This window comes from Xenopus tropicalis, chromosome 4, assembly GCF_000004195.4.
Source record: "Xenopus tropicalis strain Nigerian chromosome 4, UCB_Xtro_10.0, whole genome shotgun sequence".
Taxonomy (NCBI): Eukaryota; Metazoa; Chordata; class Amphibia; order Anura; family Pipidae; genus Xenopus; species Xenopus tropicalis.
Genome location: NC_030680.2, coordinates 109,180,151 through 109,202,172, shown reverse-complemented (window position 1 = coordinate 109,202,172; position 22,022 = coordinate 109,180,151). Strand labels below are relative to the sequence as shown.

At 37.2% G+C, this 22,022-nt stretch overlaps 1 protein-coding gene and 1 long non-coding RNA gene across 3 annotated transcripts in view; one reads left to right on the top strand and one right to left on the bottom strand.

Moving 5' to 3' along the window:
• Positions 1–22,022, top strand: part of olfm3 (olfactomedin 3) — a 74,486-nt gene that overhangs the window by 32,701 nt on the left and 19,763 nt on the right. The window contains exon 1 of one of the 2 annotated variants that reach the window (XM_018093625.2): positions 10,015–10,244. The exons of the other annotated variant lie outside the window; for it this stretch is intronic. Coding sequence (XP_017949114.2) covers positions 10,116–10,244 — 129 coding nt within the window. The 5' untranslated portion in view covers positions 10,015–10,115. Of the gene's footprint in view, positions 1–10,014; positions 10,245–22,022 lie in introns of those variants that run through there. 2 annotated transcript variants of the gene reach the window in all.
• LOC116410438 lies at positions 17,363–21,788 on the bottom strand. The gene is made up of 2 exons (XR_004222409.1): positions 21,677–21,788; positions 17,363–17,824 (listed from the first exon to the last, which is right to left on the bottom strand). It is a non-coding gene; the product is annotated as an uncharacterized LOC116410438 (long non-coding RNA).

Genomic DNA, 22,022 nt, shown 5'->3' with positions numbered 1-22,022 from the left:
AGGTTAATGGGCAGATAAGGACATCTAGGGGCCTATATATTATGCTGTGTAAAACAAAATTTGTATAAAAATGGTGTAAAAAGCTGTGTAAAATGAAGGGCGAATTTTGCCATCCGAACACCAGATTTTACAACCTTATTTTAAGTAAGTAAAAAAATTATGCAGTTTTTTACGCCTGGTGATGTTTGACAAATTTAGCTGCCGTTTTTTATCCAGCATAATTAATAGGCCCCCTAGGGTTCCTCTTCACTCCTAGTAGTTTTGATCCTTCAGGCTGTCAGTTTAAAGAACAGTTTGAACAGAACTATGGGATGTGTTCATGTCAGATACTGTCAATATGAGACATGATTTTATGCTTTCTATAATGTATATCTGACTTGGGGGCTGATTTACTAAAACTAGATTTACACTTTTTTGGCAGTATATGATTATACGTATACAGTATACTATTATTTATCTCAAAAAATTTGAGATAAATAGAAAACAATGATGGAATTAACCTCCCCTTTGAAGATGTGTGAAATAGAAAACAATAATGGGATTAATTTCTCATTAAATATGTGTCAAAGACAGGCTGTCATGGTCTATTCTGTTCCTCTATTATTAAGCCTTATATAAGCCTCCAAAGGACTGTTTTTTTACTTTTTGTAAGTCTAAAAAAGTCACCTAAAGTTTTAGAAATCTCGAACGTTCATTCTTTTCTCTAATTTTTCGAGAAAATACTCTACTACAAAAAACATATACGTAAATCTCAAAAAAAACAAAATATAAAATAAAAACGTTTCTCAGAAAAACTTAGTAAATGGGCCCCTTGGTGTCAGAAATCAGTGGCTGTCCTGAATTTGTGTAGGACACTTGTGTGGACAACATTAATTCAACCAACTGTATAACAATAAATGTGACAACAGGAAAACATCACACTTTATTACGGTACATGGGGAGATTTTTTGACTGTGCTACCGCAGTATTGTGAAAATAACTTGCTTTCCCATTATCGTGCGATTAAGCTAGATCACTGCCAGTGCTAAGGTTTATTTGCAGCGATTGTAATGTTATTCACCGGCAAGTCATTTTCGGGAGATCTGTCGTCCACGGTAGCACAGATATAACTGTGGATTGCTAATCTCCCTATATGCCATTGCCCTTAGCAGGGTTCAAATAGAGAATTTATTACATATCAGTATAAAAAGGCTTGGGGCAAGCAAAAACCAGTTGAAACCCAGAATAAGAATAGCACAGTGAGATAAAGCAATCAACACTTAGCAAATAGTGTCTTTCTTTATGCAGTCCACAGGTCAACAACAGTACAAAGTCTACCTGTGACAATCCACATATTAACAATTCATTGTTCTCTTTAAAGAGGCAGTATACCCTCTTGTTCAACATGACCTCCATGTATAGGTATTGGGCTGAACATACATTTGCCATACTCCTTACAAGGTAGATAACTGGATTACCAGTACATTATGTAGGGGATTATCTGTGCACTGATAATCTAATTGTCTACCTTGCAAGGACCAAACATGTAGTAGCCTAAATTTCCCAGTTTGCCCTCTTGAGCTCAGTAAATAACTAAAGACAGATTTTTTCATGATTAAAACAAAAGGCAAAAACTATGTACAGCACAAACCCTATATATTGAATAATTCATGTTGAACAAGGAGGTATACTGTCACTTTAAGCAGACCACAGTTTAGCTATGTAGAGTCCCTTTTAGTAAACATACAGGTTATTACCACCTCATATTGTCCCTGCAGTCTTCCAATAGTATCTATCCCTAGTGTAGGGAATCAACTCTATCTGTGGAGGAATGAAAGGTGGGGTGTCCTGCCACAGCTAGCTTGTACCCCAAACAAAGGGGCAGATGGTAGGGATGACTACAGGCAAAGTCACAAAGAACCAAGGTTGGAGTACAGGCATATGTGTTCATGTCCCTTATCATTTTGAATATATAGAATATATATACTGTATATAGAATATATAAAATACATCCTGGCATTTTAAGTACACAGAGGCCCAAATGCCCCCCCACAAACAGATTCTACAGATTGCCTGTCCAAGCCTGCAGCAGATTTTCCAATGAGGCTGGATTGAAATACAGATGTATACCAGGAAACATCTGTGTCTTCCCCCCCCCCCCATACATATAAATGAAAGCAAATCCAACCAGTAGTGTCTCAGCATCTAGTGGATGAGATTTCCCACTTGAGTAGCACAAATAGCACCAACCTGTTATTTATGGTTTTGGAATAATATGTGGGACAGGCAGGTGTCCACATATTGTTGAGCCTATAGTGTATCTTTCTGCCAGTAGCATAGTTACAAGGGAAAGTGTGAAGTGGCATGTCGCTGGCACAATCCCAATGCGCAGTCCCACATGACAAATACTGGTAGACAGAAATTAAATTAAGAAATTGGTTGTGATTTGGGTTGTTAATCTCTGGATAATCTAAACAAAATATAGTTATGCCTTTGTTCCCTATTTAACTATTTTATTTCCATGGACTTGGGCTTTTTCTATGCATTACCCTCACAATGGAATCTGAGATCCACACTGAGCTAGCAGTTTGGGCATGTAAATATTATATCATTTTACATTTTGAGCTTTTTTGTTGTTGCAAACATTGTTTGTACCGCAATTCAGCTCTCACGTATATATATAAATTATATATGGATTTGCTAAAACCATCTCCCATGAGATTGAAATAACAGTGACTTGCATGTAATGATATGCATATTATACCAGCAGTCAACTGTGAAGGAATATGCAGCAGTTATGACTGTCCAGCTGATTCAATAAGATCTTGCCTTAAATAGCACATATAAAATTCCCAGCACAATGACTTTAGATGGTTATAGTAAACTGGATAGTGGCATGTGTGTGTATATATTTAATATATATCTCATATGTAAAATTAGGAATGCTGATTGATAGATATAATGCAATAACAGGCAATAAACAGCTGGTGGGCAGATGTTGCACATCCTATGATAATGTTGATAATGCTAATGTCCCCACCCTGGCTATGCATAAACATAATACCAATTATGTAGAATTAAATGCATCTAATGGATAGGGAGAGCCAGAATTCTGATGCCAGAGTGAGTAAATCCTATAAGAAAAAGAGTTCCTTTTTCCAAGGTTAATAATCATCCTGTGTTTTATTGGGGGTGATATTTAAATTTGAGCAATCGCGCTTCTAACACGTCATCAGGAAAGGGGTGTGGGGGCAGGAAGGTATTTAAAATAAGGCACACGAGGGCCTGTGCCTAGGGCGGCAGGTTTTGGGGTGCCAATGTATTCATTTTTTTATTTAAAAAAAATATGTCCCCAGCCTCCACCATAGGGTAGGGTGTTTGGGTAGCTCGACGGAATTGATGGGATGTGCACACTGCGTGTGATGTCATTTCACGACATAGGTGCATGTGATTTCTCACACATGACATAGGGAGCGCATTTAGGTCTGGTGCCTAGGACAGTACCGGACCTACAGTAACAGGTTAAAACTTAACACAACTTTCCACCTTCCTTTAAAGTCAAATTCTCCTCTGCTTCATCTAAATATCCTTGTTTATAATTTACTCATAATATACTTTTTATATTAGTACAGTATATGTAGTTTGTGCCATTTGGTAATCCTCAACAAAAAAATTGTCATTTTAAGTACTAAGTACTAATACATGCTAGGTCACAGCAGCCAATTAATGGGCAACATTCTATAATTTATTCCCACACTTCTTCCTGTTACAGTTAAAGCTGCAATATTTCTGGTAATGTGTAGTGATGGGCAAAAAGTTTCGGCAGGCATGGATTCGCTGCAAATTTCCGCCGTTTCGCGAAATGGATGAAAAATTTCGCCGCGGAAAAATTCGCCGCACGTCCAAAAATTGTCACCGCCGTCAAAAAAGAATAGTCGCGGGCGACAAAATAATAGCCACGGGCGACAAAACAATAGCCGCACGACAAAATAAGAGCCGCGGGCGACGAAACAATAGCCGCGCGACGAAACAATAGCCGCGGGCAACTAAATAATAGCCGCGCGACAAAACAATAGCCGCGGGCGACGGAACAATAGCCGCGGGCAACGAAATAATAGCCGCGGGCGACAAAATAATAGGCGTGGGCGACGAAACAATAGCCGCACGACGAAATAATAGCCGCGGGCGACGAAACAATAGCCGCGCGACAAAATAATAGCCGCGGGTGACAATTTTTTTTGTCGCACGACATTTTCGCCGTCTCGCGGATCTTTTGAAAGATTCGCAATTTTTTCGGTGAACCGAAACGGAACAGATTCGCTCATCACTAGTAATGTGATCTCTGATCACACATCCCATTACAAAATGGTGGCTCAAGGGAAAAGATGTTAATGGACAATATTTACTGATATTTGGCAAGATTCTTTAATAGGTAACTTAACATGAATAATCTGTGGGTTAAATAGTGATTCTGGGGGTATAGTTTTCCTTTTATACTTGTAGCAGTTTTGACCTCCTGTTCTCTTCTTTTCAGTGCTATGACCTCTATGTATTTTGCTCAATGATTGAATAATTTGCTAATTTGGAACACAGTCACCATGAGCACCACTGACAATTGAGAATCCTATTAACTAAACTGACTGGACCTGAGTGGATTCTGATAGTATGGTTTAACATTAACTATGTAAAGTGCTGCAGAATGTGTAGGCACTATATCAATAATAGCAGATTTCCATGGATCACCACTAGCAAAATACTTCATGAGAATGTAGCATATTTAATGTATATATATAACTGGCCAGTTATGTCACCCATGATAATTGCCCATTGGTTATGAATGGGATGCCTGCCGAATACTCTGCCAGTTGGCTACTTGTATGTATGTATGTATGTATGTATGTATAACTTTATTTATAAAACGACACAAGGGTACGCAGCGCTGTACAGTCTTACAGAATACAAAATTACACACAGGGAGGACAAGTGATATAATAAATAAATACATATATGTATATATATATATATATAAGTGCCATGTGGTATGAGACACAGTAGGAAGGAGGTCCCTGCCCCATAGAGCTTACAATCTGAGTACTTAATAGCATTGGCTAGCCTCTCCCTGTTTGAGAATTATAAGTAGGAAACCATATAATCCTAAACAAAGACTCTTCAGGCAATTTCATTAAGTTGCGCAGCACTTCTTCAATGTCTATTTCTAGTTGTGCAAACTCTTTAGAGAGTCTTGTTTAAAGATGATTAATCTAAAAATGAATATGCAATGAACGCTCACACATTTTCTTGTAAAGTAGAAGGAAAATTCCTGAACATATCTCCAAGGAGCCTAGTTATTTGCATATGGTCATTCTGTGAAGCTGTATGCACACACAATTGTACAATTCTATCTGGTGAGAAAAGAACATTATGTATGAAAATATGAGTGATGTCAACTGTAATTTCTAAATTATACCAGTATAAAAAGTAGAAGTGTTTTATTATGCATCATGAGTAGAATAATTAGAATGCTGTGAGATGTATTCTTTCTTTAGACCCTCTGGCAAAAGTCAAAGCCAATAAGACTCTTGAATTTAGAACTCTATGTTCCTTTGGCTAAATCAATAAGGCTCTAGTGTAACTCGCTCAGAATTTCATATCTTCAACATGGTAGAGGATAGATATGAAAGTTAATTTCATGGATGAACCTGGCGGGCTCAGCCAGGAGTGCTGTTTATACTTGTAAAGCTGATTACAGGGCTAAATAACCTACTTATGGGTGTATCACAAGGACTAACACTGATAGAAACTTTCAACAATTTCTGGACACCCACATGCATATGTACTATAAAGCCAGTACATTTTGTTCAGGTTGCTTGTATGATGCTTTTGAAACACAGTTTTTAAATACAGATACGGGCTCTATCGAAAATGCTTGGGACCTGGGTTTTCAGATAAGAGTACTCAACTCATTCAGCTCAGTAGTGTTGCTTTGCCATTTGCTCTAGTTATCATGAGAAGGCACTGTTATTATTACGGAGAAAAACTAAGCAAGTTAAGGATACAGTAATTTGTTTAACCCATGAGCCAGAGCTGCAGTTTTGAAATCCCACCTTGTTTTACCTGGATATTCTACATTTTCCCATGGTATATTAACAATTTTAACAACAATTTTTTTTCTCCTGGTCCATTTTCTTGGTTATCACTTACATAGTATATGTGAGGTGTAAAATACTTTGTATTGTCGGCTTTCTCTTTTACTTTTTTATTGTGAGCTTTGTTTGTTTGTTTTAAACACAGTATATATATATATATATATATAATAAAGCAGAGAGGAACGGCACTCACAGGAAATTTTTCACACTGGAGTCATCAAAAGGCATCATAATCAGTGAGGTTCTTTTATTAGTCCAACGTTTCAGTTCCTACAGGAACTTTCATCAGGGAAAGTTCCTGTAGGAACTGAAACGTTGGACTAATAAAAGAACCTCACTGATTATGATGCCTTTTGATGACTCCAGTGTGAAAAATTTCCTGTGAGTGCCGTTCCTCTCTGCTTTATTATACATTTATTCTTCTGTCCAGGCACCCAGGTAGCGTTCCTAACTTTTGGTGTGCTGCTTTTTGAACTGTTTGTATCTATATATATATATATATATATATATATATATATATATATATATATATATAATTGATGTGGGTCTTAGTTTTTTTAATGCTTAGTTCAGTTATTTGCAATAAAAGGGGATTTTTATGTTCCAAAATGAGAGCTGGGAAGCAGATCAATGATATGCTGCTGAAGAAATATGAGTTATGAGGAGCAATGACACAAAGTACATTAGCTAATGTGTGGGCTACACACAGCAATTTGAACAGTCATATCTAGTGGCTAATTCTGAAATATAACTGGGATAAAAGAATATGATGGATTATACACAATGCAGTTATATGGAGCAACTGGAGTAACAGTAGGGTGGGAGGTTACTAGGAAAGTGGAGCATATATACATATATATATATATATATATACAGTAGCTAAAGGTCTGCTAAATGGAAGCATAGAAACCATCATTTTCTGACAATGCAATACATTTACAAAGACGGGACAAAATCATCAGAACACTTAGGGGCTGATTTACTTACCCACGAACGGGTCGAATGGAGTCCGATTGCGTTTTTTTCGTAATGATCGGTACTTTGCGATTTTTTCGGATTCTTTACGAATTTTTCGGATCCAATACGATTTTTGCGTAAAAACGCGAGTTTTCCTATCCATTACGAAAGTTGCGTAAAAAGTTGCGCATTTTGCGTAGCGTTAAAACTTACGCGAAAAATGCGCAACTTTTCGCGTAAGTTTTAACGCTACGCAAAATGCGCAACTTTTTACGCAACTTTCGTAATGGATACGAAAAACTCGCGTTTTTACGCAAAAATCGTATTGGTAACGAAAAATTCGTACAGAATCCGAAAAAATCGCAAAACATACGAAAAAGTCGCAAAATATTCGTTTTCAAGTCGGAACTTTTCCAATTCGGGTCGGATTCGTGGGTTAGTAAATCAGCCCCTTAGCGTGCACACGAACATGCGCAATTACATTCTTGAGAGAAAGTGCAAAAAGAGTGAGAGTGCGAACCAGCTGCAGGGGGCAAAAGATTGCAGAGTAGGGGTAGGCAGAAGAGGTACCTTCCTAGCATCCCCCCATTATTACGCCCTAGGCAGGTGCCTCTTCTGCCTTCCCCTAGTTCTGGACCTGCTCTTAGTGCTCATTCAAAGAGGTGCAGAGCCATAGATTAGGCATTAAGTACAGAGCCACATTGCAGCCAACAGTGATCCCTAATTTGTGTGTCTGACGCCTATGTGCCTACCATTTCCTGCCCCCCCTCCCCCTTTACCGTGGAATGATATAAATGACATTAGCATGGGATTCATTAGCTGCAAGTATATATAGGCACATTCAAAGGGGCCCCTGGAATTTTGGTGCAAGGGGCAAGTGTTGAGAAGAGTATACAAACTCAAATATATTTGTGAACATCTTTAAAAGCAAAATATTTTGCAGTCATTTTGCTCTGCACTTGAATCCATACATGAGCCTAGACGGCATTTTCTGATAATATTAGGTAAAGAGAGTATGATTTGTTCTTCTTGGCTCAGCATTTATGCTTGAGTGAATAATTACTTGACCATAAAATCTTTGTTAATATTCTCCTTGTATCCCAGCCTTCAGCAGGCTTATCCGGCATTGTAAAGTGCAAGACGTGTTCAGCTACAAAATATATTTGAATGGTATTTATGCACAGAAACTTTCTGAATAGTATGATAGCCTGCTCTCTACCAATTCATCTTGTATTAATTTGAATTCACAGACAGAAGACTTTCAGTGATAAATTAGGAAATAGGTGTTGGTGCAAAGGGTACATTGTGTTTTATTTTGCTACCAGAATATTCAAGGCCCAATATGCAATATTTATCAGTTCGTATCTTGCAAGACAATATAGTAAGACATAATAACTAATTCTGTGCACAGGACATTCCTTGTTTGCATTTGCATTAATAATAATAAATCAGATAAGGAATTGTAAAACTGTATTATTGTAAATAGAGAAAGAATGTTCAGATCTCAACATAAATGCGAACTTTATTTTGTTGTTTTTATAAAATACATGGAAAATAAACACAGTTTTTTAAAAACAACATATTTTCCCTATAAATAAAGATTTCTGAAGCAAATTGTAATTGTTTTTTGACTGGGCCATATGGCACAATGTTTGCGCAGCTCTACAGTGCAACCAATTAGATGTTTGATTTTAAACAACTGACCATTACATTCTACCTGCTAATATGTTTTTATGGGTCACTAGGCCTCAATGTTAGACTGGGGTGTCCAGGGCCCACTGGTGCTGCAACCTCAGGGGCCCCCACCCTAATCACTAATTTCTTTGCCAGCCAGCCTCCATGAAATATTCAATGACTGGCAGATGTTTGAACAGTAGTTTGAACAAAGAGAATAAAGCTCTTACACTTTCAGCAGTGCATGCTTTCTCTAAAAAGAATTGTATTTTTATTCAGCATTTTAATGATTATTGTATATAGTCTCAAAAGCAGTCATTTCCCAATAGTTGTTATGTTTATCTAACTGGCAATCCTCTATGATTTGGTTGTCCCCCTCCATTTCTACTTTTACTTTTAATTTATTCAGGGCTCATTTACAAAGGCAAATGCAGTGTGTATAGTGCAAAATCTTTACAACTTAGACACGGTACCAAATTATAATTAGATGAAAGGTTAGAAGCAAGTGTATTGAGAATATGGGAAGCCAGAGTTCCTATACCATGTTGTGCTACACATGCAACTACTCTTACACCTTTGGCAATCAATGAGGCTCAGAAGCTGCAGTTCAGCAACAGCTAATGAGCAGCAGGTTGGACATCCCTGTGTACTACATTATTCAGCAATTATTACACCATATTAGTTGTCTTTAGTCCTTTTATCTATTTCTTCCAAAAATCCTCTTTGATGGTGGGAGCCAAAAGCAAATGTAATTTATGCCCTATCCTAAAACTGGCCTTGTATTTTCTAATTTATGTGTTGAGCTTAAATGAGAAGTAATTAGCCAGCCACTAGGCTTAGATTTCATTTTATCAGCTGTGCCATCATTAATTCCATCCAATATGTTTCATAGCCAGGGGTTTCTGTTTATCCAGGGCTGCTATTCTAACATAGAAGGTACCAATGTTCATTTACCATACATTCAGCTGCCCTATGAAAAGAATGAAATGGGTTACTGGATTGCTTCAGAAAAGGAAACTGGGTCAGCATATTGTTCTGCTGATATAATCAGCCCCGTGTTTATCCAGTGAGCAGCTGAGTAAAGTTAGAAAGCCTACTTTTTTAGTTTCATTTTGCCCCTTGCTCTATAGGCATTTGTATTTCAGGGAAACACCAGAATATGAGCTTTTAATGGGAAATGGGAAGTCCTGTATATTCATGTGAGATTAATGAGATGAATGTGTCAGCGTGCACTGAGTGTGTAGCCTTTTAGGCACATCCTCCTGTTGGAAGCCGTTTGCTGCTTTCAGCCGTTACTCCTCCCTCTCTCCATCTCTGGTGCTGATTCAGTTACTATGAAAACTCAGTAGCTTTCCTACTATGGGCTCTCCGTTCCTCACACTTGGTGCTGTGCTCTGCACCATGGCAATGATCTCTAACTGGATGTCCCAGACTCTCCCTTCCCTGGTTGGGCTAAATACCACAGGACTAAGTTCAGGTAAAGCCTTGGTAAGTCCAGTCACTCGTCGCCTTTCCCACACCTGTAATCCGTTCCCACCCTAGCATGTCTGTGCTGTTATTAACCCTTTACTTGGCAGCAGCGGGCGCATTCCAGGCCTTGACCTAAAACTTTTTAGTCTTTCATCTTCATAATTACTTTCTAGGTATAAACATTTCCATGTATCCTATAGTTCCATGAATCTTATATTTGTATTAGAGAATGATGAAACATCAAGTTATGAAAACAGAATATTCACTTTGTTCAAAATAGGAACGCAGCAGTTATTATTTTAGTAATTATAGAATCATGCATTGATTACACTAATCCTTGTATACCTTTGTCGTGTGTATGGTGTACATGGTGGTATTTTTTTTTTTTCAAATAAATCAGGTAGGGTTCTTTAATTGGGAGTTTAATTACCTCCAGAAGAAACCTCCTGTACTCTTTATCCCATGCTGTTTCTTGCAAACAAAGGGTTAATAGTTCTTCTCATAGAGCAGAAGCTCTGATGCCTCAATGTGAGACTTTAAAGCTGCTTCATTAAGTATTTAACAACTGATGTTTCAGTGGAGGATACGTTTCAGCCGTTGGGAAAGCAGCAAGAATCTTTGCAAATCTTTCTTGTGTCTGGGGAATATACACTGAGTTGTAAAAACCTACCATTTGTCTCCTAAATGAAACTGTACATATTGGCTTGGGTAAAGTTTGTGCTGCTTTGGCTGATTAGATGTTCTTTTCTCAAAAGTAGTATCAGTAACAGAATCACTTCCAATTTAAATCACAAACAAGTTTGCATGCTTGCGTTCTTACGACAGACTGGGGAAATCTCTAGCCTAGCCATTTCATATAGATTTTTGTGCCAAAAAGATAAAATCATTTGTGAAAAAACACAGAAAAGAAATGATGTGACATCTCTGGTCAGAAGTCATTGTAAGCGTCATGGTTCTAGATGTAGTCCAGAACTGGGGGTCATTTAAACCGACTGAGGAAATTTGCACCTGGACAGTAACCCATGGCAACCAATCAGGTATTTGCTTTCACTGCTTAATCTGCAGCTGTATGAAAAAGGCTAATCACTGATTGGTTGCAATAGGTTACTGCCCAGATGCAAATTTGCCCAGTATTTATAAATGACCCCCACTAGTGTGTCTGCTATGCCAAGAATAAATGAGGGACATTTTCTGTTATCCACAATTTCACTAATTTGGATCACCATACTTTAAGGGGGCCATTTATTAACTGTCTGATTTTTTTTTTTTTTCTGATTCGAATTTTTTCAGGGGAAAAAAGTCAGAGATTTTCTATGCATAAAAAGGCTGAAAATCCAAATAAGACAATTCACCAGCTAAAACTTGCCAATATTGTGTAGAAGTCACTGGCAGATGTCCCTTCCCTGGAGGATACTTCTTTGGCTTCCGAAATTTTGACATTGTTTTTTTGGGTGCCAATTAGAAAAAGTTGCAGTTTTCTTGGGACAAGTAAAAAAAATCTGAATTTTCAGACTTTACTGCAACTTTTCCCGCACAGAATTTTTCAGTTCAGACTTTTTAGTGAATGTAAGAAATTCATGGAAACGAGTTTATTCAAATTTTAAAATGAAAAAAATTAGAAATATTACCATTTCAGTAAATCTTCCCCACATGTACAGGTATTGGACCTGTTATCCAGAATGCTCGGGACCTGGGGTTTTCCTAATCTGGATCTCCATATTTTAAGTCTACTAAAAAATAATTTCAACATTAAATAAACCCAATAGGATTGTTTTGCCACCAATAAGGATTAGTTATATCTTAGGATCAAGTACAAGGTACTGTTTTATTATTACAAAGGAAAAGGAAATATTTGAATTATTTGAATAAAATGGAGTCTATGGGAGATGGCCTTACCTTAATTCAGAGCTTTCTAGATAACAAGTTTCTGGATATCGGATTCAGAAACTAGTGGTAGTATGAATATTTTTTGACAGTGCAATTCTCCTGCAGCCAATAGAAAGATGTACCAGTAAACAGGTAACAAAGTAGTTTGTTTTTGTTATATTTGAGTTTTTAACAGTGCCACAGGTACAACATTGTCCATTTAGTGACCAGTTTGTAATGCCTGGAAACCTACTGAGAGCTAATTTTTTGAGGTGCTAATCAAAGCTTCCTAAGATTGTTAGCTTCTGGAACACAAAATACAGCATGGTAAATACTGTGTGTATGTATGTATAGATATACAGTATATATATATATATATATATATATATATATATGTATTATTAAGAAAGTTTTTAAAGGGCCAAATTTCATCAAATGATTGTACATCACTGTAATACTTTGTTAAGAAAAATGCATTCAGTACTTTGTCTGGTTGATCAATGGCCCTTAATATAATGATGTGTTAATGATAACTAACATTATAGGCGGCTGGAGCTTTTGTGGACAATTAAATCTCATGCTGGCTAGTGGCTACTGACACAGATCTCTGGTAACACAGGTGATTTTGGGGGCATCAGTCATAATTCTTCCTGTGGGCCCAGGTACTTCCAGATCAACATAGCTGCAAATAATCATGGTATTGGTCAGCTGAATGTTCTGCTTTAGCAAAGCAGCACTGGTGTATTGGTCGCCAGATTTCACTAAATTGCATTCCAATAAATGATTTAGTTCTATTAAAGAGTGACCTAAATAATATGGCATCTCTCCTATCCAACATTAACATTTAAATTCTATTACATTTAGTATTATCTGAATTATCACTTGGTGAAAGCTAATGGATTTAGGATGGAGGTGCTATGAACTTTAAAGGAAGGAAAAGTGGAAAGCCCCTTAAACTGGAATTACCCTGTGCAAAATGGAGGGCAGTGAGCTTTATAAACAGAAAATATTAATATTACTCTGCCCACCTAAGTATACTTAGAAACATTAGTTATTAATGTATAAATAATAATTTGCCTTTCGTAAACACTCTTTTTTATGCTTAAACAAATCACTATTTGCCCCCCCCCCCCAAGATGTGACGGCCCTTGGGGATTGCCGCTGATACACAATTTGTATAGCAAACATACAGAAGAGTCTAAAACCTAGAAATCCTACTCCTTCTTTGCAGGATGATTTAGAAGTCCATATGTGCTTTTAAAATGTTTGACATTATAAACTGGTCCCACGTGGGATTGTGGTTCACAAGAAGATGTATATATATACCCAAGGGATTGCGAGTATTTAGTGCCTGTGGTCAGAAGACGGAGCTGTCAGTGTAATGGATTCTACCAGCCAATTTCCGCAGCCAGTGCTTTACTTAAGCCTTGTTCAGAGAGAGCATTAAGAAACACATAGGAGACACGCAATCTTGGGTAAATAGTGTCTCTTAAATTATGTAGCAGATGATTGGTTATTAAGTATGATTTCCTCGTGCACTTATTTGCACTGTAGGCTCCGCAGCAATTATAAGAGCTAGGGAATGGTTGCTGAACCTGTGCCCCCCCCCCCCCCCAGCTGTTGTTTCCAGCAGCCTCAGTGATTGAACAGAAAGAAAATCATCACTAAGATGGTAGAGAGCACATTTACTGACATAAACAATACAAAAACCATGCTCAAAAGATCTGTTTGTAAACCCTCAACAAAAACATATAGAAACTGCTTTAATGCTTTTTTTAACAAAGGGGATTGGGTAAAATGAGGCAAAAAAATTATCCACATCCACAATAATTTTTTTTTCTTCAAAAAGTCTCAAATAAAAAGCTCACTACCTAAAACCAGACAAGAGAAAAACTGATAATTGTGGGGTGAACTCACACTTTTGTTTACCTTTTTTAATAGGATCCCCTTAGTCGAAAATTAATAAATCAGCCCCCCCGTGTAAATACAGTTGACCAACTAAGTGATGGCTCAGCAAAATGAAGACTAGAGGTGAGATTGGAGTTATTGTACCAGTACAGTTACTTGTTGCAACCAGTAATTAGTGTAAATATGCACCCAAAGGATACAAGTATATTATATCCTCATATTAGTAAAGGTGGCCATACATGTAAATATCTACTTGTATGGCGAGTTCAACACCTTTCCCTGATATGTGGTGGCCAATATCAGGCTGATCCGACTAGATAGTAATTGCTGCCAATGTAGGCCAGCGGAAATAGGGCCGTATCAACATAGGAAAATCAAACCTGCCTGAAGGATTTATGGCCATTTTACATCCAGGCCCATTGACTGCCCCATACACAGGCCAATATTACTGACTCCAGGATGGCTGAGCTGACAATTTTATCTACCCTTGTATTGCTACCTTAACTTATTTTTCTGTTATCTCTTATGCATTCATTCCTCCTTATGTACAGCTGTATTTATAGGATAGCTACAGGAGTATCATGTTTGGTGTATTGAACGACTCCAATGTGATTTCATTTATAGAGAGAAACCCTAGGGGGCCATTTACTACTTCAGATTTTTAGCGCTAAAAAGTCACAACTTTTTTGAAGGTTACTATGTGTCCAAAAGGTCAAAAATCCGAATTTGACAATTGCAGATGTCCCTTCCATTTCCTGAAAGATCCATCTTTTGTCTCAAAACTTTAGAGGTTTCAGATTTTTGACACTGGTTTTTGTGCGACAATTTAAAAAAATTTGAGTTTTCGGGGCGACAGTTAGAAAAAGTTGCAGTTACATAGTTACATAGGGTTGAAAAAAGACCGAAGTCAAAGTACCTTGGTTGGCAGTGTGTATTGAACTACAGGTGACTTGAGATTTGTGACCTATAAGTTGCACTGTGCCCTGTCAGCACACAGAGGAACAGTTAGAAAAATGATATAAAAGATTGTGTAGTACAAGAAATGGGGTTGCAAGTTCGGCACAATGGATCTTCCATGCTTTATTTGCACCACTCTAAAAATAGAGTTTTTGATAAAATAACTGTCCCTGACAGAAGAGACAGAGATAGATTGCATACGCTGATAGAAAATGTAATTCTTTATCTTTTTTCTTTATATTTTGTTTTTAAAAGATTTAAGTTTTCATTTTAATTTTTCACTCTCTTTTTCAGTTCAATAAGGACAGAGGGATGGGGGTCTCTGATTCTATAAGTCCAGCGCATTAGTTTCTAGGTTTCTTAAGGGCTGTGACAGACGGGGAGATTAGTCGCTGCGTGACAAATCTCCCCGAAATGCCATCCCACCGGCTACAATGTAAATCACCGGTGGGATGGCATACGTGGCGTGGCGATTTGCTGAAATCACTGAAGTTGCCTTGTAAGGAAACTTTGGCAATTTAGGCGCCCCGTGCGACTAATCTCCCCATTTTTCACAGCCCTAACAGCAGCAGCTTAAGCCCCATTCTGAGCATGCGCACTGAGCTCTGTTACAGTGGATTCATTAGCTGCTGACATTCCTCTCATATCATTCCTGTGTATCAACGTCTCTATCAAAATGTAAGAGCCTTGCTTACTGTGCTGCTGATGGGAACACTGAAGGAAAGAATATCAAGCTACTGTAATTCATTTTTAAAATAGAAATAGTGTACAAGAAAAAAAAATTAGGCCCATAAAGAATTTCATATTCATTTAAAGAAAAAAAACATGTTTGGATGGTGAACTACCCCTTTAATTCATCCAGAGATAGTATTAAAATCCATTATGCTTATTTACTAACACAGTTCAGTTGCTATACAGGTGCTAAAATGTACCAATACAGCCAGCAACCAGCAATTATGCCCCTACAGCATAGAAGTAATATAGCTCCTCATCTAAATAAGTCCTTTTCCTATATTCTCTTATGCACATGCATGCTTTACTCCTTATGCGTGTGTGTATTGATAGAAATTTGATTTACTACCTCCAGGACTATTTTGTTTGGTGTGCCAAGTGACATCACATTTGATTTTAATTGTGGACCAAAACCCTAATATTTTATTTTCTCTTTTATTTAGCATGTCATACAAGTAGATTGCCACAGACCTTTGTATTTGAATTTTCCTCTACACACAAACACATACATACCAGCACAAACACATACATACCAGCACAAACACATACATATCAACACAAACACATACATACCACCACAAACACATACATATCAACACAAAAACACACACAGACATACACACACAAACACAAACTCCTTCAATCCAACTCTAGCCATTACCAGCCTTTACCTAAAGAAATGTGTTATAACCATTAAATATTGGCATTGATTATGGACAGCAAGATTGCAAGTGACAAACCGTTATCTCGACAATCCAAGGGCTAAGGTGAAGTGTAAAAACAGAGGCAAGGAGCCTGGTTGCTAGTGTACACTGAACCATATATGACTTGAGAATAGTGTCCTCCATGTTCCACCATGCCCTGTCTGCACACAGAGGAATGGTTGTAGGATATGAGGAAAGAGATTGCTTAGTACAAGATATGAAGTTGAAGATTGAGCACAGTGGATTTGTTCAACACTTTATTTGCACTGTTCTAAAAATAGCATTTTTGATAATATAACTGCTGTCCCTGACGTTGTCAGAAGAGACAGTAATAGATTGGATGCACTGACAGACAGGAGGCATCAGCACTGTGGGTCACAGCAGTGGAACCATCTGAAGGGAAGAGCAGACTTGCAGTCTGATTACTCAGTGTAGGACACTGAAAGATGACACTATGGAGGTAGACATGAAAAATAGCTATATACATAAGGTGAATGTACAAAGTACAAGCTCAGGTTACAAAGCATCCCTTGTACTTGGTGTGGCTGATATTGCTGCTCTGGGTGGCATTTTTGTAACATATTAATTGAGCTATATCTTGAAGGATGGAAATGCACACGAATCCTCACTGTTATTGACATGGTGGGGTAAGTCATGGATTTTCTGCCTTTTACTTGTGTATTTGTGCTACAATCTGTAAAAAAAAAAGTCTTGCTTTAAAGGGAAAAAAACATTTGCCGCCCTTTGCCTATTCTCCAGTGTAACTACAGGGGCCTATTACATACAGTATATATATTACATAACCTTAAAATGTTAGTAGGAAGGGAACACTTGTGTCTGTTACTCATGGAGCCTTTAGTACCAATACTTTTACTGTTTTCTTGAACAATTCACATTCAATTTGAAATCTTCCCTGGAGCTGTAATTTTATTTAGATTTGATGTTTAAAAAATAGCTTTGTGTTAAAAGTGATAGCTTGACATTTTATTTAATTTAATAGAGCACAAGCGACAGTTTCAAGAGTGAGGATCCAGAAGAAGTTTCATATCTCTTCTGGGAACACAATGTTCTGGAACAGTACCATTATATGTAGATACTGTATCCTGTTGATATCAGAAATTCTGATGATTCATTCTATTGGCAACAAAGTCACTTTTACACCTGCCCTGGCCTTTCTCCAACAGATTCATGTCCAGAGAGAGTCAGTTGTCTACAGCACTGGAAGGTCCAGTAATCCTTTTTTTCTGGCATGCTATCTCATATGAAACAGCTCACAAAAATATTATGCAGGCTACCTCTATGGCAACTCCACTGCTGTAGCCATATAAGCCAATGCCAGCTCAGTTTGTGCCTCTTGAGGAATAATGTTTGCTTCATTCAGTGTCTCTGATTAGCTATGGATTTTGGCATCATTTGGCAAAACAATTCATCCTACAAAAGAAATGCATTCCATTTTGAAGAAAAATCAGAATATTAGATCCCACAGAGTTTGTACCTAGAAATATAGAGATGCACAGTGATGGGGCTGTATTTCTGGCCTAATGTAAGTTAGTGATCCTGGGAGATCCAGCTGTCTTTTTCCACCCAAGCTACCTACACAGCTATATCAATGGCATCTGCCAAGGGTTGGATCTCCTTGGCCTTGAGAGAAAAAGCCATGGATCTAATTGAGTCTGGATTAGCCAATGATTAAATAAAATCACCAGCACACTTTACTCAAATGAACGCCCAAAGCACAGAATAAAAATCCGACCTGTACCCTTCACCAATTCACTTACAGACAATAAATACTGGCACGGTAGAGCTTTCATCTGCTCCATTGTGACAGTATTTTGCTGTATGTATGTGGAGAGGATTAACCAGCTGTTTTAAAGAGCACAGAGAGGATAAGGAACTGTGAGAAAGTCTACAGCACGGTCATAGCTGTAGTGCTGGGAAAAGTATGCAGAAAGCTTGTAACAACATTAAACTCCTATAAGCCAAGGATTCAGCCTTAATGAGTGCATAAATATATCAAGAAAGCATTTAACAATCCCAGTTGGCTTAGTAACTGGGCTACAAGTAAAACTTCCCAAGGTTATTTCACTGAAAAATACACCAATAATTTACAGAAAAATGAATAACTGATTATTGTTGTTCTTTTAGGATATATATTTAGTAAACCTGCTGCTAGCTGTCTATATACAATCTTTAATTTTAAATACATGGGTTTAGCCTCCCCAAAAAGAAACCAATATTTCAAGTATGGCAAACCAAACTATGCATTGCCATATATCTATATATATATATATAGACAGCAAGTTGGTGCACACCACTAACAGTGATTATACCTGGGTGCAAGAGCAAATATAGTACAATAAAACAAAAAAAAGTGTCAGCACTCACAGGATTTAAGTTATTTGAAAAAAAAGGTAAATTTTATTACAAAATGTGAAACAGGAACATTACAGACCTAAACGTTTCAGTCCCCCACAGGGACTTTCGTCAGAAGGCAGAGAAAAGACTGACAAAAGTCCCTGTGGGGGACTGAAACATTGAGCTCTGTAATGTTCCTGTTTCACATTTTGTAATAAAATTTACCTTTTTTATCAAATAACTTAAATCCTGTGAGTGCTGACACTTTTTTTGTTTATATATATATATATATATATATATATATATATATATATATATATATATATATATATATATATATATATATATATATATATATACTACACAAAAGCATTTGTGGTATAAAACATCAAGGTTGAAACACATACGTACTGTATTTACCCCAGCTAATTATAAAAGGTAACATACAATGTGTCAGTTATACAAATTCAATATCCATGACTGGAGATGTTTAGAATATCAGGCAGAACTTCATCTTGAAGCAGTACAAGATAAGTAGCATAGAGAGCAAGATACCAACAGCAAACTAAAGCAAAGAAGAACCCAGCTGAAGATAAGTGCAATATTGCCACCTACTGTATTCTTACTTAACATATGGTAAAGGAACAGAAATAATTAGGGTTTAGTGCAGAGAGATTCAATTATTTTTTTAGTGCAATCTGCCTTAATGTTTCCCAGGATTTCTTCCTTATCTCCATTTATAGTTACTAATCATTTATGTGTTGCCTACCTTTAGCAATTTCGGAATATTACCTAAAATCCTCAGACAGTTGATTCTAAGAATTTTGAATTCTCCTGTTCTGAAGAGCTATGTTCCCTTTAGATGCCAAAATAACATCATATACCAAGAGATATCTGGTCCTGTTCTAAAAAGTAAATGTTGATATAATATTGGAACTGTTTTCAGTGAAGATACATTTTAACTTTGAACTGTGACTCTTATATGGGGAATCACCCTTGTATGTGCCCCTGGGACAGTGTGAGGAGTTCTCTAAATGAGACAATAATTACGCTTTGGGTGGGCCAATCACCTGCCTTTACATATGCTGACTGCACTATTAAAAACTTGGCTCTTTCTCATGATGTACCTCCTGACAAAGCCTGGTGATGATACGCATGGAGGATGCTTACTTCCCAGTTATAGACTGCCCTGTACTGATATTTCTTTTTGGTGGCCCGCCAGTGTGTCTCGCTTTGTTTATATATACTTTTTGTACACTGTTTTGTGATTTTCATTGAGACTGTCCCTTCATAATTGTGAGGAATCTAATCCACATCCGCATACAACCAATAATAAATATTGTATTTTTAAGCATAATTGTCTGCACAGTTTTTCAGGGTCTTTGTCACGTCTGCATACTTGGTGTGCAGATTGTGGCGTATTTGTAGGTATACGAATTTCCTGGTTTGCACCTCTTACTTATTTAAATGGTGATTGGTGCTGGTATATTTGTCTATTTTCCTTTGTTTTAGTTGATTCTACAAGTAACTGTGTGACTGCAACCCCCTCTTGAAGAATAGACATCATTTAATCAGACATCAAGTGGTCTCAGAGATATTGAACTGTCTGCTGTGACCATCATTACAGGCTGTTAATAATGGCTTCAACTTGCAGGGTTTGTGAACCTCAATCATATCATCATTATATGGTGTTGCACTAAATTCTCACCCTCTGTGTGTCAGACTACTTCTGCTGTGACACCCAGCTGTCATGATCAGCCTGAGCATAAAATGTATATTAAAGAGAATGTAAATGTGATATGTTCCAGACAGAATTACGTAACAATGACTGTACAGGTATAGGACCCATTATCCAGAATGCTCGGGCCCAAGGGTTTTTTGGATAAAGGGTCTTAACATAATTTGGATTTCCATACCTTAAATCTACTAAAAAAATCAATAAAACATTAATTAAACCCAATAGGATTGTTTTGCATCCAATAAGGATTGATTATATCTTAGTTGGGATCAAATACTGTTTTATTACTACAGAGAAGGAAATCAATTTTAAAAATCTGAATTATTTGATTAAAATAGAGTATATGGGAAACCGACTTGCCGTAATTCAGAGCTTTCTGGATAATGAGTTTCCATATAACGGATCCCATATGCATTTGCATTGTATAAACTGGTCTTGTGAATTCCACATACATGTATAGAGAACTGGCCAAGGTCTGAGGCACAATATGCAGAGACTAGTCATAAATGTATTGTTTTCTATACTTGTTATAGTACAGGGTCTGGATAATTAATGGCTTAGAATCATGTATTGAATGTAATGGCCCTGTGGGTGCAGCTGGCTCACCTGTACAGAGCAATAATGCCAAGGCTGCACGTATTATCTCTGGAGGGGAGATCTGGGGTATATATGTACGCAACTTAGAGCCCTAATGATGACATATGAATTGAATCCTTGGTGGAAAAGCATTATAAAGTACTTGTAGATAATACATTTAACTGTAACATGCAATAATCATATATAATTCCCCAAGTATTCATGGTTAGTTGCCAGCAAATAAATTGCAAATATACAATGGGAAAAACTTCTCTACATGCCTGAAAATCATTTCAATTGATTTGAAAATGCATTCAGTATAGAAGCACTCATCACTTGGTCAGGTGTTGGAATAACAATTCTTCACCTCTGTGCCATATAACATTATAGGAATAGGGTGAAACAGGATTATGGGATTGGAGCAAGGGCATTATCTGCAAGGAGCTTGTATGTTCTCTCTCTGCATGGGTTTCTTCTGAATACTGCAGTTTCCTCCCACTTTAATTGGCTGCTGTTTAAATAATTAACCCCACTGTGTATATAAAATATTGGAGATACCATAATATTTCATAATATCAGAAAGACCTCATTTTTTTGTCCTCACTTAAACTTACCTTCCTACTTTCAGCTGAGTTTAGGGCGACTCCTATTGTTGCCGGTGGAAAGCCTTTCGGAGCGGTTTGTCGTCCGTGATCCATTGCAGACGACTGCTGCTCCGTGAGTTATTACCCTAAAGGACAATCAAATCATTGAAGCTGTAATTTCAGTATTTAACTTGCAAAACAACAGCAAAACAAACTTTTGAAAGGTTTAGATAAACTTTTTCAGAATATACAGTTTTGGTCTCAGGGCAGAAAAGTGATATTTTGTATCTTAGAGAAACAGGAAAATGTTTTAAATTATTAAACATATAGGGGCAGATTTATCAAAATGTGAGTTTAGAGTTTAATATATAAGAAC